Source organism: Schistocerca nitens, chromosome 7 (assembly GCF_023898315.1).
Source record: "Schistocerca nitens isolate TAMUIC-IGC-003100 chromosome 7, iqSchNite1.1, whole genome shotgun sequence".
Lineage (NCBI taxonomy): Eukaryota > Metazoa > Arthropoda > Insecta > Orthoptera > Acrididae > Schistocerca > Schistocerca nitens.
This window is the reverse complement of record NC_064620.1, coordinates 593,201,141-593,217,907: the sequence shown is the minus strand read 5'-3', so window position 1 is coordinate 593,217,907 and position 16,767 is coordinate 593,201,141. Positions and strand designations below refer to the sequence as shown.

The 16,767-nt window shown below is 45.3% G+C and overlaps 1 protein-coding gene across 1 annotated transcript in view; it reads left to right on the top strand.

The window, feature by feature from the left end:
- The window catches only part of LOC126194782 (uncharacterized), a 369,006-nt gene that overhangs the window by 263,141 nt on the left and 89,098 nt on the right, over positions 1-16,767 (top strand). Inside the window, exon 4 of the mRNA XM_049933081.1 lies at positions 14,223-14,359. Within this exon, the coding sequence (XP_049789038.1) occupies positions 14,223-14,359 (137 nt within the window). The remainder of the gene's footprint in view (positions 1-14,222; positions 14,360-16,767) is intronic.

The following is a 16,767-nucleotide window of genomic DNA, read 5'->3' as shown; positions in this document are numbered from 1 at the left end:
CTTCTGGTTTGGACACAGGATGGTGCCGACCGACAAAGAACGACTTCATTGTCTACATCCCATGCAACTAATTTAAAAAAAATGTATGGAATCTTACTCATCATAAAATTCTGTAACTGAAGAATTATCAGCCACCTCCAAATAGCCTTACTGTTTAATGGAGCCCTTACGTGAGTACAAAAACAAAAACAGCGTAGCTTTCCAGTGTGGCATGCCTTCAGGTGTTCCTAAAATTGGACAATAGTTAGAAATACCGGATAGGAAACGTCATGCGCTCGTAGATATGCTATCCTCAATGTGCCACATTCCTAAACAATTTAATTTAACGCATTTACTTTACGGTATCGACATGTTTGCGTATTACATGAACTTTGTTTCCTCCGACTCAAACTGTATTCAATCACTTTTACTTGTTATTTCATGATTTCTTCACCAATCTTAATTTTTTAAACTTTAAATGTATTTTAATTTCCCATCGAGCCAATGATTGATATTTTATCCCAATTTATTCTTTGATTTCTAATTTGATTTTTACAGTCTGCTTATGCTGATGTTCGACGTGTTAACATAAGAAGTAATGTAGTTGCGTATGATACGTTACAGCTGAGATAAAGTTTCATTGACCTGTGTCAACAGCTTCAGATATCCATTGACAATATGTTACATGAATAGTACTCATACTGAGAACACTATCCTGAAAGATAGGCTTCAAATTTGCTGTGCCATTTCTTGATGATTCAATGACTGTTCTGTGTGGTACAAGGTGCCAGTTATACATACTCAAGATAATTCCACACGGCGCGTTCCACTTTGCTCTGAGGGCCATGCACATGCAGTCGATAAGAAAGTTTCCACGTTTAAACCAGTACCTGGAGTAGCTCCATCTTTAACTGCACTCTTCTGCCTTGAAGGAATTCGTGTGTCCTCCCTTCAGTACGCCGGCCAGTGTGGCCGAGAGGTTCTAGACGCTACAGTCTGGAACCGCGTGACCGCTACGGTCGCAGGTTCGAATCCTGCCTCGGGCATTGTGTGATGTCCTTAGATTATTTAGGTTTAAGTAGTTCTAAGATATTGGGGACTGATGACCTCAGATGTTGTTAAGTTCCATAGTCCTCAGAGCCATTTGAATCATTTTCCCTTCAGTAACGTGATCAGATTTTGAAAAGGGTGTTTATAATTTTTCTTTAACTTCAAATTTATTGATGTAAGTTCGTCTACATGTTCATACATACTCCTCAAGCCACCTTACGGTGCGTAACTGTGGGTGTCTTGTATTACTGCTAATTATTTCCATTCCAGTTCCACTCGCAAACAGAGAGATGGGTAAACGGCTATCTCTACATTAGCATTCGAGACCTGATTTTTTTTTAGTCTTGTCTCTGCAGTCTGTAACCTCACAACAGATAAATTATATTATAACCTCCCAACAGTAAAAAATATAATTATATAATTCACATTCAGTGTAACTGCCCAACAGATAAATTCCGTAACCTACCAATAATACAATGTGACTAACCTCTCAATAAAATTGTGGTTGACTTATAACCATTCATTAATTAACTGTGAATTTAAACTGGTACATTTTGGACGTCAGCAGTGCTGCATCATGGCCCTGAAAGATCATTCTGAATAAAAATGACAATTCTTCTCAATAACGTCGCCGGATAACGCATATATATATATATATATATATATATATATATATATATATATATATCTGCTCCTATAAGAAATTTTTCTGGCACAGCCCTGTGCAATACTGGCCGATAGATTTGTCATGTATAAAAAGAAACAACTGATTTTTCTTTACCATAATCAGGATGACCATGGATTGGAGGAATTAGTAAAATCTTTAAATTGAGTTGAATGACTGTCACAAGTTAATTTTTATAAGAAAGATTATTATTAAGAGATTTCTTTTTAAAAGCATTTACATGGGACTTGCTGTAACAGTACTACATATGCGCAAGGCTGCTTTTACCTTATACTACAACGCCCGGGCTCCGCCATCGCTCACCACGACCGGCCCAGCCTACTCCTCTACACACGACTGCTAGCTACTACTTACTCCTACTGCCACTCAGTTCCCAGTGCTGACAACACTGCTCTCTGGTCTGAGATTCTCTTACAGCTTACATATCGCAGGCAGCGCGTGAGCTCGAGTGCGCTAGCAACAAATTCCTTAATCGTGACCTCTTACAAGTCCTTACGCAAGGTGTACTTAACGGCAACAAGAATATTCTGCAGTCTCTCGAAATGACAGTTCGCTAAAATTTCTCAGTAGAGTTACACGAAAAGAACGTCTTCTTCCCACCAGTAATTCCACCTGAGTGCACGTACTTTTCGCACAACGCTCGGGTACTGAAGGATCCTACCAGCGGTGCGCCTCGGAATTGCTTCTACAGGGTGTTTCAAAAATGACCGGTATATTTGAAACAGCAATAAAAACTAAACGAGCAGCGATAGAAATACACCCTTTGTTGCAATATGCTTGGGACAACAGTACATTTTCAGGCGGACAAACTTTCGAAATTACAGTAGTTACAATTTTCAACAACAGATGGCGCTGCAAGTGATGTGAAAGATATAGAAGACAACGCTGTCTGTGGGTGCGCCATTCTGTACGTCGTCTTTCTGCTGTAAGCGTGTGCTGTTCACAACGTGCAAGTGTGCTGTAGACAACATGGTTTATTCCTTAGAACAGAGGATTTTTCTGGTGTTGGAATTCCACCGCCTAGAACACAGTGTTGTTGCAACAAGACGAAGTTTTCAACGGAGGTTTAATGTAATCAAAGGACCGAAAAGCGATACAATAAAGGATCTGTTTGAAACATTTCAACGGACTGGGAACGTGACGGATGAACGTGCTGGAAAGGTAGGGCGACCGCGTACGGCAACCACAGAGGGCAAAGCGCAGCTAGTGCAGCAGGTGATCCAACAGCGGCCTCGGGTTTCCGTTCACCGTGTTGCAGCTGCGGTCCAAATGACGCCAACGTCCACGTATCGTCTCATGCGCCAGAGTTTACACCTCTATCCATACAAAATTCAAACGCGGCAACCCCTCAGCGCCGCTACCATTGCTGCACGGGAGACATTCGCAAACGATATAGTGCACAGGATTGATGACGGCGATATGCATGTGGGCAGCATTTGGTTTACTGACGAAGCTTATTTTTACCTGGACGGCTTCGTTAATAAACAGAACTGGCGCATATGGGGAACCGAAAAGCCCCATGTTGCAGTCCCATCGTCCCTGCATCCTCAAAAAGTACTGGTCTGGGCCGCCATTTCTTCCAAAGGAATCATTGGCCCATTTTTCAGATCCGAAACGATTACCGCATCACGCTATCTGGACATTCTTCGTGAATTTGTGGCGGTACAAACTGCCTTAGACGACACTGCGAACACCTCGTGGTTTATGCAAGATGGTGCCCGGCCACATCGCACGGCCGACGTCTTTAATTTCCTGAATGAATATTTCGATGATCGTGTGATTGCTTTGGGCTATCCGAAACATACAGGAGGCGGCGTGGATTGGCCTCACTATTCGCCAGACATGAACCCCTGTGACTTCTTTCTGTGGGGACACTTGAAGGACCAGGTGTACCGCCAGAATCCAGAAACAATTGAACAGCTGAAGCAGTACATCTCATCTGCATGTGAAGCCATTCCGCCAGACACGTTGTCAAAGATTTCGGGTAATTTCATTCAGAGACTACGCCATATTATTGCTACGCATGGTGGATATGTGGAAAATATCGTATTATAGAGTTTCCCAGACCGCAGCGCCATCTGTTGTGAAAATTGTAACTACTGTAATTTCGAAAGTTTGTCTGCCTGAAAATGTACTGTTGTCCCAAGCATATTGCAACAAACGGTGTATTTCTATCGCTGCTCGTTTAGTTTTTATTGCCGTTTCAAATATACTGGTCATTTTTGAAACACCCTGTATATCTCCCTTTTATAGAATCTGGCGGCGATAGCAAACACTCGAGCAGTGCTCAAGAATGAGGCGCCCAAGTTTTCCGCACGCTGCCTTCTTCATAGACGAGCTACGCTTTCGTAGAATTCTCTCACCAAATCGACCTTCCGCGCTCGTTCCATTTCATGACGCCTTTCAACGTTACACCTAGATATTTAATCGGCACGACTTTGGGAAGCGGGACACTACTAGTGTCCAATTCAAATATTTACCTCCAAATCGTTGAAATGGCCCTAAACCATCTGAGCTCATCAGATCGTTTGACTTAGAACTAAGTAAACCTAACTAACCTAAGGACATAACAGACATCCATGCCCGAGGGAGGATTCGAACCTGCGGCCGTAGCAGCCGCTTGGTTTCGGACTGAAGCGCCTAGGACCGCTCGGTCACAGCGGCCGGCATTTACCTCCTCGTGTGCATTAATTTTTTTTTTTTTCATATTCAGGGCACGCTACCATTGCTCTGTGTGTGAGAGTACGTGTTTTACAAGAACGAACGCAATCTGGAAAACGCAGACTCGGCTATGTGCTCTACTGGTTATAGCAGGAAAATCAGACAGCCGGGCGAGCGCCAAGAAGGCGTGCCAGCCTTGCTCGGCTGACAAGGGCACCGTGTGTACTTGCCACTTGCCCCCCGACCCCCCCTCGCCCCTTCAGCCGATTTGATAAATACTGATAGCGTGTGTAGTGTGTATAGGTCACGGCTAGGACTTCAGCGAATGTAAAACGGAAGGCGCAACTCTCAACCGTTTTCGAGAAAATCGATTTAGAAAGTTTTAGGGACGTGTGTATATGTATTCTTGTGTGGTCGCTAAGCTGTACCTCACGAGCTAAGCAGTACGGCTTAAGCGCCCGAGCAGAGCGGACGTGCAATGTGTTTCCGCCTAAAGCGTGGGCCTGCTCGCATTGTTTACATTCTTCGGCCGACACTAACGTGATGCCTAGCTCGACAAGATCGCAGCCAATCAATACCGAACACTGAGACTCCTTTTTAGAAACAACTTTGTTAGACCAAAAGAACTCGATGTCGAGCGCTTTTTAAACGAAGAGGCAAAGATCCAGGATGCCGACTTCGTCGGCGTCCACTTTTCGTTCGTAAGTAACAAGGTCAAAGCGAAACTAACTAACAACGCAACGTGCGACAGCATTCTTTGAAACCTAAAACAAGCAATACGCTTCTGCTATGCAGACGTAAATACCGGCAACCTCGAGGTTGCTCATTCCGTACTGGAACTGCGGATCACACGCATGTTTTCAGTACACTTCGAACTCCCGGCGGCTGTAGTCGGGGCGGAGCTCCGACCCTATGGTACAGTACATGACCACGTGGCAGAAAACTGCACTCAGTTTAAGACGTATCCAATTCTCAAAGGCGTACGCCACGTTTGTTGAACTCCGACGGCACGTACCATCATACCTCCAAATAGGAGGCTGCAAGGCCATAGTTATTTACGACGGCCAGCCTAAAACACGTTTCGGATGCGGCAAGGCTGTTCACTTGCTCCGAGTGCGTGCAATGTCTGATGGCACAACTTCCACCCCAGGACGTGGCACCTCCACCAACGGCGACAATCCTCCCAGTAACTTACGCGGCGGCGCTCACGACGTCTCCGTCCGCCCGCATCTCGTGGTCGTGCGGTAGCGTTCTCGCTTCCCACGCCCGGGTTCCCGGGTTCGATTCCCGGCGGGGTCAGGGATTTTCTCTGCCTCGTGATGGCTGGGTGTTGTGTGATGTCTTTAGGTTGGTTAGGTTTTAGTAGTTCTAAGTTCTAGGGGACTGATGACCTAAGATGTTAAGTCCCATAGTGCTCAGAGCCATTTGAACCATTTTCGTCTTCGTCCGTCCAAACTCCACAGACAAACGTTGCTGTACCCACCGCAGACTGACAAGCGGGCCGCTCAGTCACACTGGCAGGTGGCAGAACACGGTCCAATGCTGTCGACACCACCTGACACTGCAGGCACCGCTGACATCAGGATGGCCATCGGTGCAGTTATCGTACCAACGGAAGTCTGTGCGGGCGAGGCGTGAATCAGTGCCAACGTCCTGCGCGGAAGGCCACACCTTAAGACAGCGTCCTCCGAAACGCCGAAGACGACACCACAGAACCACGGAAGAGCACGGCAGCTCTCGCTCTCAGGAGGAACAAGTATTAATCCTGCAGGGCGCCGTCCATGACAAGGGAACCAATGCGGCTGACTCCGTCCCTGGAGAACGGTCGCCTGGGTGGACCGAGTCAGACCAAACGTCAAGACTGTGCCGGGTTCTACTGGGCTGACATTGCCCACTTTTTTCTAGGACGGTACAAACACAGTGTCTCCGCTGGCGATTTTAGTTGCGTCCTTCGAAGCACCGAATCCTGCACAACGCGCCTTGTCCGAAAATGGCCATGATGAATCACGATCTTCAATTGTGCGACACGTGGGGAAAGATTCACGGCGACAGTTCTGGACACACGCATCTTACCAGTCATTCGGTGAGCCGACTGGATCGACTATATGTCTCACAAGGTCTTACACAGTGAGTGGTGGCCGCCGAACGATGACATCTGGCCTTATTTGATTATAGCAGCTACATCTGCGCGATGCATGTCCACAGTCAACAAGCCAAGCGTAGTAACGGCCTTAGTGGACCGCCGTCTGCAAGTTGGCGCAAAGTGGGCGAACTGTGAACGTCGTCACTGCCGATACCAATCGCATTTGGCGTTGTGGCTCCTCTGCACCAAACTGGAAGTCCGAAGCACACTTACGCAGTTCGGCAATGACACGGTTGTGTGGCATCGGCAGACCTTGGACTTTTGCTATGCTACCCTCAGGAATCTCGACGCGCTACACCCACCACCAGACAGACCACGAGAATGACACGGAATCAAAGCTCATATATTTTCGTTGACGAAGCACCGCTTACAAGGTGCCGTAGTCCGCTCGCGACGACACGACCGAACAGCATGCATCACATTGTGGTGGACATGTGGACATGCGCTGACACCGCCGTGGCAGAGGACAAAAAACTCCAGTAGCCCACAATTTCTTGAAGAAAATCCCTTTCCACTCTAACATTTTCTTTTATAATATTTTCATTTGCACACATTTGCTAATTACACTCCTGGAAATGGAAAAAAGAACACATTGACACCGGTGTGTCAGACCCACCATACTTGCTCCGGACACTGCGAGAGGGCTGTACAAGCAATGATCACACGCACGGCACAGCGGACACACCAGGAACCGCGGTGTTGGCCGTCGAATGGCGCTAGCTGCGCAGCATTTGTGCACCGCCGCCGTCAGTGTCAGCCAGTTTGCCGTGGCATACGTAGCTCCATCGCAGTCTTTAACACTGGTAGCATGCCGCGACAGCGTGGACGTGAACCGTATGTGCAGTTGACGGACTTTGAGCGAGGGCGTATAGTGGGCATGCGGGAGGCCGCGTGGACGTACCGCCGAATTGCTCAACACGTGGGGCGTGAGGCCTCCACAGTACATCGATGTTGTCGCCAGTGGTCGGCGGAAGGTGCACGTGCCCGTCGACCTGGGACCGGACCGCAGCGACGCACGGATGCACGCCAAGACCGTAGGATCCTACGCAGTGCCGTAGAGGACCGCACCGCCACTTCCCAGCAAATTAGGGACACTGTTGCTCCTGGGGTTTCGGCGAGGACCATTCGCAACCGTCTCCATGAAGCTGGGCTACGGTCCCGCTCACCGTTAGGCCGTCTTCCGCTCACGCCCCAACATCGTGCAGCCCGCCTCCAGTGGTGTCGCGACTGGCGTGACTGGAGGGACGAATGGAGACGTGTCGTCTTCAGCGGTGAGAGTCGCTTCTGCCTTGGTGCCAATGATGGTCGTATGCGTGTTTGGCGCCGTGCAGGTGAGCGCCACAATCAGGACTGCATACGACCGAGGCACACAGGGCCAACACCCGGCATCATGGTGTGGGGAGCGATCTCCTACACTGGCCGTACACCACTGATGATCGTCGAGGGGACACTGAATAGTGCACGGTACATCCAAACCGTCATCGAACCCATCGTTCTACCATTCCTAGACCGGCATGGGAACTTGCTGTTCCAACAGGACAATGCACGTCCGCATGTATCCCGTGCCACCCAACGTGCTCTAGAAGGTGTAAGTCAACTACCCTGGCCAGCAAGATCTCCGGATCTGTCCCCCATTGAGCATGTTTGGGACTGGATGAAGCGTCGTCTCACGCGGTCTGCACGTCCAGCACGAACGCTGGTCCAACTGAGGCGCCAGGTGGAAATGGCATGGCAAGCCGTTCCACAGGACTACATCCAGCATCTCTACGATCGTCTCCATGGGAGAATAGCAGCCTGCATTGCTGCGAAAGGTGGATATACACTGTACTAGTGCCGACATTGTGCATGCTCCGTTGCCTGTGTCTATGTGCCTGTGGTTCTGTCAGTGTGATCATGTGATGTATCTGACCCCAGGAATGTGTCAATAAAGTTTCCCCTTCCTGGGACAATGAATTCACGGTGTTCTTATTTCAATTTCGAGGAGTGTATAATCATGTAATTATATAAAATAAATAAATATATAAATAAAAATAAAAAAGAAACAAATTATACACACGTGGAACATATCCCTTGGGAGAATTTTTGGCAATAGCTAGGGCAAGGCTTGAAGGATAGTCCATTTCCTTTTTTTAATGATAGAGTTAAAGTGGGGTGCCAAGAAACGATGGATTTTAATTTTGGAGATTAAACTTGGCTATATGAGACGATGGGTCCATGAAAAAATAAAAGTAAGCGCTTGGTTTCATAAGATCGAGGACTGTGAATCGAATCTCGCTTACGCCACTTCTTTCTCCGTTCCCACCTAATTCTAATACTGGTTTATTATGATTGTGCAAATTATCGGTATCTAAGAAATTATTTATTAGTAACATAAACGCCACCTCGAAAATTCAGCTTATTCTCTAACATTTTGGCCGGCCGCGGTGGTCTAGCGGTTGTAGGCGCTCAGTCCGGAACCGCGCGACTACTACGGTCGCAGGTTCGAATCCTGCCTCGGGCATGGGTGTGTGTGATGTCCTTAGGTTAGTTAGGTTTAAGTAGTTCTAAGTTCTAGGGGACTGATGACCACAGATGTTAAGTCCCATAGTGCTCAGAGCCATTTGAACCATCTAACATTTTGAAAGTAATTCCTGTAGGTACGCTTCAATCCCAACACGAGCCCATTTTTCCGGTACAGGCACAGGTAATGTACGACTCACCTTATGAATCCATTTTACCGGTAATCTGGCAATTAATTTTGATCGTCCAGAAACAGCTTTATGTGCACAAACAGCTTTTGATTGGTGGAGGGAGAACAGGAACATTGGCCGTCGAGGCAGTTACGTGTCAAAAATATTTACATGTAAATGTATTGATGTGACTGCTAGCGCGACAGCGAGAGAACGTGAACCTGACTGTGAAGCCGAATTGCTTGACAGAGAAGTTTCAGAAGTACGATTATAAACGGCACTTGTGTACGGTGAATATCTCCTCCTCGATGCACCTTTGTACTGCGTTCCTGAACGATTTGTTCTCGGGCGAACGCACATCGTCCATTTCTGCACGCATGTTCATAGCGCTTTTGCTCCTCCATTTCCAGTCAGGAATCCGTCCCTGCAGTTTGTCGGTTTCATTAATGTTAAATCTATATATTAGAACAAAGAACTTCTTCCCACGCCCGGGTTCCCGGGTTCGATTCCCGGCGGGGTCAGGGATTTTCTCTGCCTCGTGATGGCTGGGTGTTGTGTGATGTCCTTAGGTTAGTTAGGTTTAAGTAGTTCTAAGTTCTAGGGGACTGATGACCATAGATGTTAAGTCCCATAGTGCTCAGAGCCAACAAAGAACTTCGGTTAAGCCAGGGGACATACCAGGAACTGTTCTTCTATTTAAAACTCGGAATTGCTGAAAATTAGAACATCCGAAAAGGACTGCAGATCTCGAATTCTAAGTGGTCTTGGCTGCACATTGCCCACAGTAATACACTGCTAGGTGAGAAACATCTGATTTCTGATTTGATGGTGATATACTTAAACATATGATCTCATTGTAGACAAACTCAGTCTAGTTCCGTATGTTACAGATGTTTAAAAAAGGCGAGAATTACAGAGATAGTTTCCTAAACTTTTTGATGGCACTGCCAACCATACAGCTATTTTCAAGCTGTTTTCGAAACCGTTTGCCGTGTCAGCTGAAAGGTCCCCTGTGCAAGAGCAGACTTGACGGATCGAGCTGCAAGGTAATTCCTATTTATTTATTTCAAGTTTCTGCTACCAGTCACTGTTAATTCTATGCTTAATCTAACATAATGCAACGTGTTTCGAACATGTTCTGTTTATCTTCAGGCGTTTATACACACATACATTCATGAAATTGTAAGTGATCAACTGTCATATAAAAGCCTTTCACACTATTTTCGTAACACATAACTGATGCAAATCTATCTGCATCCTATACAGCCTGTGATATACATAGCCGGCCAGTGTGGCCGTGCGGTTCTAGGCGCTACAGTCTGGAACCGCGTGACCGCTACGGTCGCAGGTTCGAATCCTGCCTCGGGCATGGATGTGTGTGATGTCCTTAGGTTAGTTAGGTTTAAGTAGTTCTAAGTTCTAGGGGACTGATGACCTAAGATGTTAAGTCCCATAGTGCTCAGAGCCATTTGAACCATTTTTTGTGATATACATAGTCAACCACAAAGAAGAAAACCAGCAGAGTACATCACTGATTTCGATTTCTAGCCATACACTGCCCACCTCCTTTCCCCCAAATGCCACACCAGCAGCTACAGTAAACAACAATGGACAAAGTGTTCTAGATTAATCTAGTTTAAGACTGTTTATTTGTAAGTAACATTTCTCTATGTATGTATGTATGTATGTATAAACGCCTGAAGATGAACAGAACATGTTAGAAACGCGTTGCATTATGTTAGATTAAGCATAAAATAAAAAGTGCCTGGCAGCAGAAACTTGAAATAAATAATTATCCCACACAGTCACGGTTCACAAACATAGCCATTATGGCTGAAAATAATTAAGGTAATTCCTGTTTTAAAGACGAATTCTTTCACTTTAGAGCGCTACAGGACATCTACATTGCTTGACTCAGATAGAATGTCCACGTCTCCATAACGAGGCTGCAATAGTGCCACAATATTTCTAACAAAATATGTGTGTGAAAGACCTTTTTTCGATCGCGAAACTAAATAAGTTGCGAGTACGTGTAAACCTGAGTGGCAAAATCTGTGAAATTGCCTGCATCTGTCCGTATGCCGACTGTCTGCACCAGATAAAAATTATGTTACGTCTTGAGCACAACAAAAATAATATAAATAATACTGAATATTTGATTTCTTTGTTACGTATGTTGTTGAGATATTGCCATTTGAATGTGGCAAGTCAGAAGTTTTCTCCTCCTTCCTCTCCTCATGGCGTGGCACGGTGGTAGGGGAAATGTGGAATGAGGGTAAGCGCCTCAGCTCTCATGCCAGGACTCGGTTCACTAGCCAGTTCCTTGGATATCCCTGCATTAAAGGGCGTGAATAGGTAACGGCAAAGCCATAAGGCCACTTATAGCTGACCCATTAAATGGTTAAACTGTCTGTATGGGACTTGAAAGTTGGAAAAATGGTTCAAACGGTTCTTATCACTATGTTGCTTAACGTGTGACGTCATCAGTCCCCTAGCACTTACAACTAATTAAACCTAACAAACCTAAGGACATGACACACATCCATGCCCGAGGCAGGATTCGAACCTGCGGAACCGCTCGGCCACTGCGACCGGCTGAAAGTTGGAAATGTGTACTTCTTTGCATTGTCGACCAGCGATTCTGCTGTGTTGTGCATACAAAACTCTGAGATATTATTATCACGAGTGGTAGCGAGCGAACAGTTGTCGAGGAGAGTCGGAAATGGTCGGACATAGGGTGCGGTGGAGAGAAGCTGCGCGAAATGACAGGTCGCAGCCTGCCGTGTTCGTGCTAGTAGCGCCGGAGCAGACTTCGGTTTAATTGAGGATTTTTTGGTAATTTGCCTGTTTGTTCCACGTAGTAGTTGTTTGCTAGCGCACTGGACAGATTTTGTCAGATTTGTATATGCATACAATGAGAGTAATTTTCGTATCTTTGTCGTGGCCAGAGACGTGTTTGTTAAGTATATGTTGTCAGTGTTTAAATAATCTGTTTTGCGAATATAGTAATTAAATTCTTTATTGATTTCTTTCTTTCATTGTCGTCGTAGCAGTAACGGAAATAATAAAAAATGCGAAACATCTTACACAGAACTGCTGACTTCACTCTTTCAAAGTAAATGCTGAACTAGAACATTTCTTAAATAAATGTATGGATTTAATAAGAGACAGTGCCAGAATTATCAAAACTGCTTTCCAGCAATCACAGTTACTAACTAATTACTTTTCCACAATAGTGTGCTTCCCATAAACTATAAAAAATCAATTCTTAGGTATCTGACTGCGAGTTCAATTATTCTCTAACAACTCCTAACTACCGTTCTCCAATGCTCCTGTACGAAACAGACAAGTTATCTCGTCTTACCGGTACAACTGCTTGAACATCAACATGCTAAATATATTTCAAAAGCAATACTTCCATCCATGCAGAGTGCATGATAAATGCAACAACTACTGCCATATATTTTATATATACCGTTTATAGATTTTGAGAGATTGAATGATTAGTAGGGATTTGGTCAACTAGCCGTAACCTGCGAGAAATAAATGAAAGAAACCAATAAAGACTTTAATTTTCTATATTCGCTGAACAGATTATTTAAACACTGACAAACTTTACACAGATCTTAATTATTCCGTGATGTCTATACTCAATAAACATGTCTCTTGCTACTACAAAAATGCCGGCCGGAGTGGCCGTGCGGTTCTAGGCGCTACAGTCTGGAACCGAGCAACCGCTCCGGTCACAGGTCCGAATCCTGCCTCGGGCATGGATGTGTGTGAGGTCCTTAGGTTATTGATTGGCGACTCCATAGTGTCCTGTGCACTACGACCAGATAATGGATATACTTGAAAGGAGAGACAGCATTGGTCGTATATTTTTGTTTATTATCGCAAAATCGATTTTCGGTCACTTAATGACCATCTTCAGTGCTAGAAGTTAAAAATTTTTTCACATTACGATCAGAGAGTATAAAACAGAAAATCACAATTACATCTGCATATGAACATAACACTTGTTAGGAACATACCTGTAATATGTAACTTAAATTAGTAAGCACTGGTGTCAATAAGCTTACGGCGATCACATAGACTGAGGTCGCTGTTTACATGCACGATTCACAAATGCACAAGAGTTATTAGTGTTAATATCTCGCAAAACCAGTAATACTATGTCTTCACGTGACACATGTCACACAGAGGGCGTGTCAAGCCCCGTCACACCGAGGTCTGCTGAACAAGTGCATGTAAACAGCGACCTCAGTCTATGTGATCGCCGTAAGCTTATTGACACCAGTGCTTACTAATTTAAGTTATATATTACAGGTATGTTCCTAACAAGTGTTATGTTCATATGCAGATGTAATTGTGATTTTCTATTTTATACTCTCTGATCGTAATGTGAAAAAATTTTTAACTTCTAGCACTGAAGATGGTCACTAAGTGACCGAAAATCGATTTTGCGATAATAAACAAAAATATACGACCAATGCTGTCTCTCCTTTCAAGTCCTTAGGTTAGTTAGGTTTAATTAGTTCTAAGTTCTAGGCGGCTGATGACCTCAGAATTTAAGTCGCATAGTGCTCAGAGCCATTTGAACCAACTACAAAAATACTAATATTACTCGCATTGTATGCATACACAAATCGGTGAAAACTCTTCCAGTGCCCAAACAAGCAACAAATACGTGCAACAGAAAGTCAAATTGCCAAAAGATCTGCAGTTAATACCTTAGTCTCCTACGGCGCTACTAGCACGATTACGGCAGGCTGTGATCCATCTGTTGCGCGGCTGCTCTCTACCGCACGCTGAGTACGATCACTTCCGACTCCTTTCAACAACTGTACGCTAGCTGCTACTCGCGATAATAGTATATCTCAGACTCAGAGTTGGTGTTTACACACAACACAGAATCATTCGTAAACTTTGCAAAGAATTATTAACATCCTACTGCCAGACTCGTTCGCTCTGCTGTTTTCTGTTGTACGTCGTCTGTGAGGACGTCTGTGGCAGTCACGTGACTCGTGTGTTGCAGTGCCGCCGCAGGGCCCGCTCAGCCTTGAGGTGGAGAGCGTGTCGCGGTACAGACCCGGAGACCTGCTGAGGGCCGAGTGCGAGGCGCCGCCCTCCGACCCTCCCGTCGAGATGCTCTACCTGCTCAACGACTTCCCAGTAAGTCTCTACACTACTACCCACAGTGCACTGAAAGCCTTTGTGAGGGAGTAGATTTCTCTGATGTGATAGGAGAAGAAACGGAACTCCATTGAGAAGAGATAGGGGACTCAGAATTACAATCAGAATTTAATAGTGCTTTGGAGGATTTAAGATCAAATTAGGCAGAGGGATAGATAAGATTCCATCGGAATTTCTGAAATCATTGGGCGGAGTGGCAACAAAACGAATTTCGGAAAAATATCATACACACTATTCCGAAGATTGCAAGAGCTGACAAGTGCGAGAATTATCGCACAAACAGATTAACAGCTCTAAGTGAGAAGAATAGTATACAAACAACGAAAAGAAAACTGAGGATGTGTTAGATGACGATCAGCTTGGCTTTAGGAAAGGTAAAGGCACCAGAGAGGCAAGTCCGACATAGCAGTTGATAAAAGAAGCAAGACTAAGGAATAATCAAGACACGTTAATAGGATTTGGTAAGCTGGGAAAAGCGTACGACAACGTAAAATGGAGGAAGATTTTCGAAATTCTGAGGAAGATATAGGTAAGCTATAGGGAGAGACGGATAATTACAATACGTAGATGAGCCAGTAGGGAACCAAGTGGGAATACTAAGAGTTGTCGACGAAGAACGAAGTGCTCGGATTAAAAAGAGTCTAACATAGGGATGCAGTCTTCCAAGCTGACTGTCCAGTTTGTACGACGAACAATGAGGGATATATAAGCAAGGTGCTATCCTGAGTGAAACTGAAGAAGAATTAAATGATCTGCAGAACACAGAATATGGATTCAGAGCAAATCGAAGAAAGACGAAAGTAGTGAGGGCAGCAGAATTGAGAACTGCGAGGGAGGTAACATCAGGATTGATGACCTCAAAGTAGATGAAGTAAGTCTACTACCTAGGCAGCAAAACACCCAATGACGAACGGAGATAGGAAGACATCAAAAGCAGACTAGCACTGGCAAAAAGGGCATTCCTGGCCAAGAGAAGTCTAATATTATTAAACATAGGTCCTAATCTGAGCAAGAAATTTCCGACCATGTACGTTTGGAGCACAGAATTGTATGGTAGTGAAACATGGATTGTGAGAAAACCGGAACAGAAAAGAATCGAAGCATTTGAGATGTGGTGCTACTACAGACGAATGTTGAAAATTAGGTGGACTAATAAGGTAAGGAATGAGGAGATTCTACGCAGAGTCGGAGAGGAAAGGAATATGTGGAAAACACTGATAAGGAGAAGGGACAGGATGACAGGACACCTGTTAAGACATCAGAGAATTACTTCCATTGTACTAGAGGAAGTTGTGCAGGCCAAAAACTGTAGAGGAAGACAGAGATTGGAATATATCCAGCAAATAATTGCGAACTTACACTATGTGATCAAAAGTATCCGGACACCTCCAAACACATACGTTTTTCATATTAGGCGCATTGTGCTGCCACCTACTGCCAGGTACTCCATATCAGTGACCTCAGTAGTCATTAGATATCGCGAGAGAGCAGAATGGGGCGCTCCGCGGAACTCATCCGATGTAATAGTGAAGTGGATACGTGAAGGGACCCGTACAGCACAAAAGCTTACAGGCCGACCTCATCTGTTGACTGACAGAGACCGCCGACAGTTCAAGTGGATCGTAATGTGAAGTAGGCAGACATCTATCCAGACCATCACACAGGAATTCCAAACTGCATCAGGATCCACTTCAAGTACTATGACAGTTAGGCGGGAGGCGAAAAAACTTGGATTTCATGGTCAAGCGGCTGCTCATAGGCCACACCTCACGTCGGTAAATGCCAAATGACGTCTTGCTTGGTTTAAGGAGCGTAAACACTGAACGATTGAACTGTGGAAAAATGTTGTGTGGAGTGACGAATTACGGTACACAAAGTGATGATCCGATGGCAGGATGTGGGCATGGTGAATGCCCCGTGAACGTCATCTGCCATCGTGTATAGTGCCAACAATAAAATTGCGAGCCGGTGGTGTTATGGTGTGGTCGTGTTTTTCATGGAGGGGGCTTGCACCCCTTGCTGTTTTGCGTGGCGCTATCACAGCATAGGTCTACATTGATGCTTTAAGCACCTTCTTGCTTCCCACTGTTGAAGAGCAATTTGGGGATTGCTATTTCATCTTTCAACACGACCGAGCGCCTGTTCATAATGTACGGCCTTTGAGGGGAGTGGCTACACGGCAATAACATCCCTGCAATGGGATGGCCTGTTCAGAGTCCTGAATTGAATCCTATAGGACACCTTTGGGACGATTTGGAACGGCGACTTCGTACCAGCCCTCAGAGACCGACATCGATACCTCTCGTCAGTGCAGCACTCCGTGAAGAATTCGTTGCCATTCCCCAAGAAACCTTCCAGCACAGCTGCGAGAGTGGAAGCAGTCATGA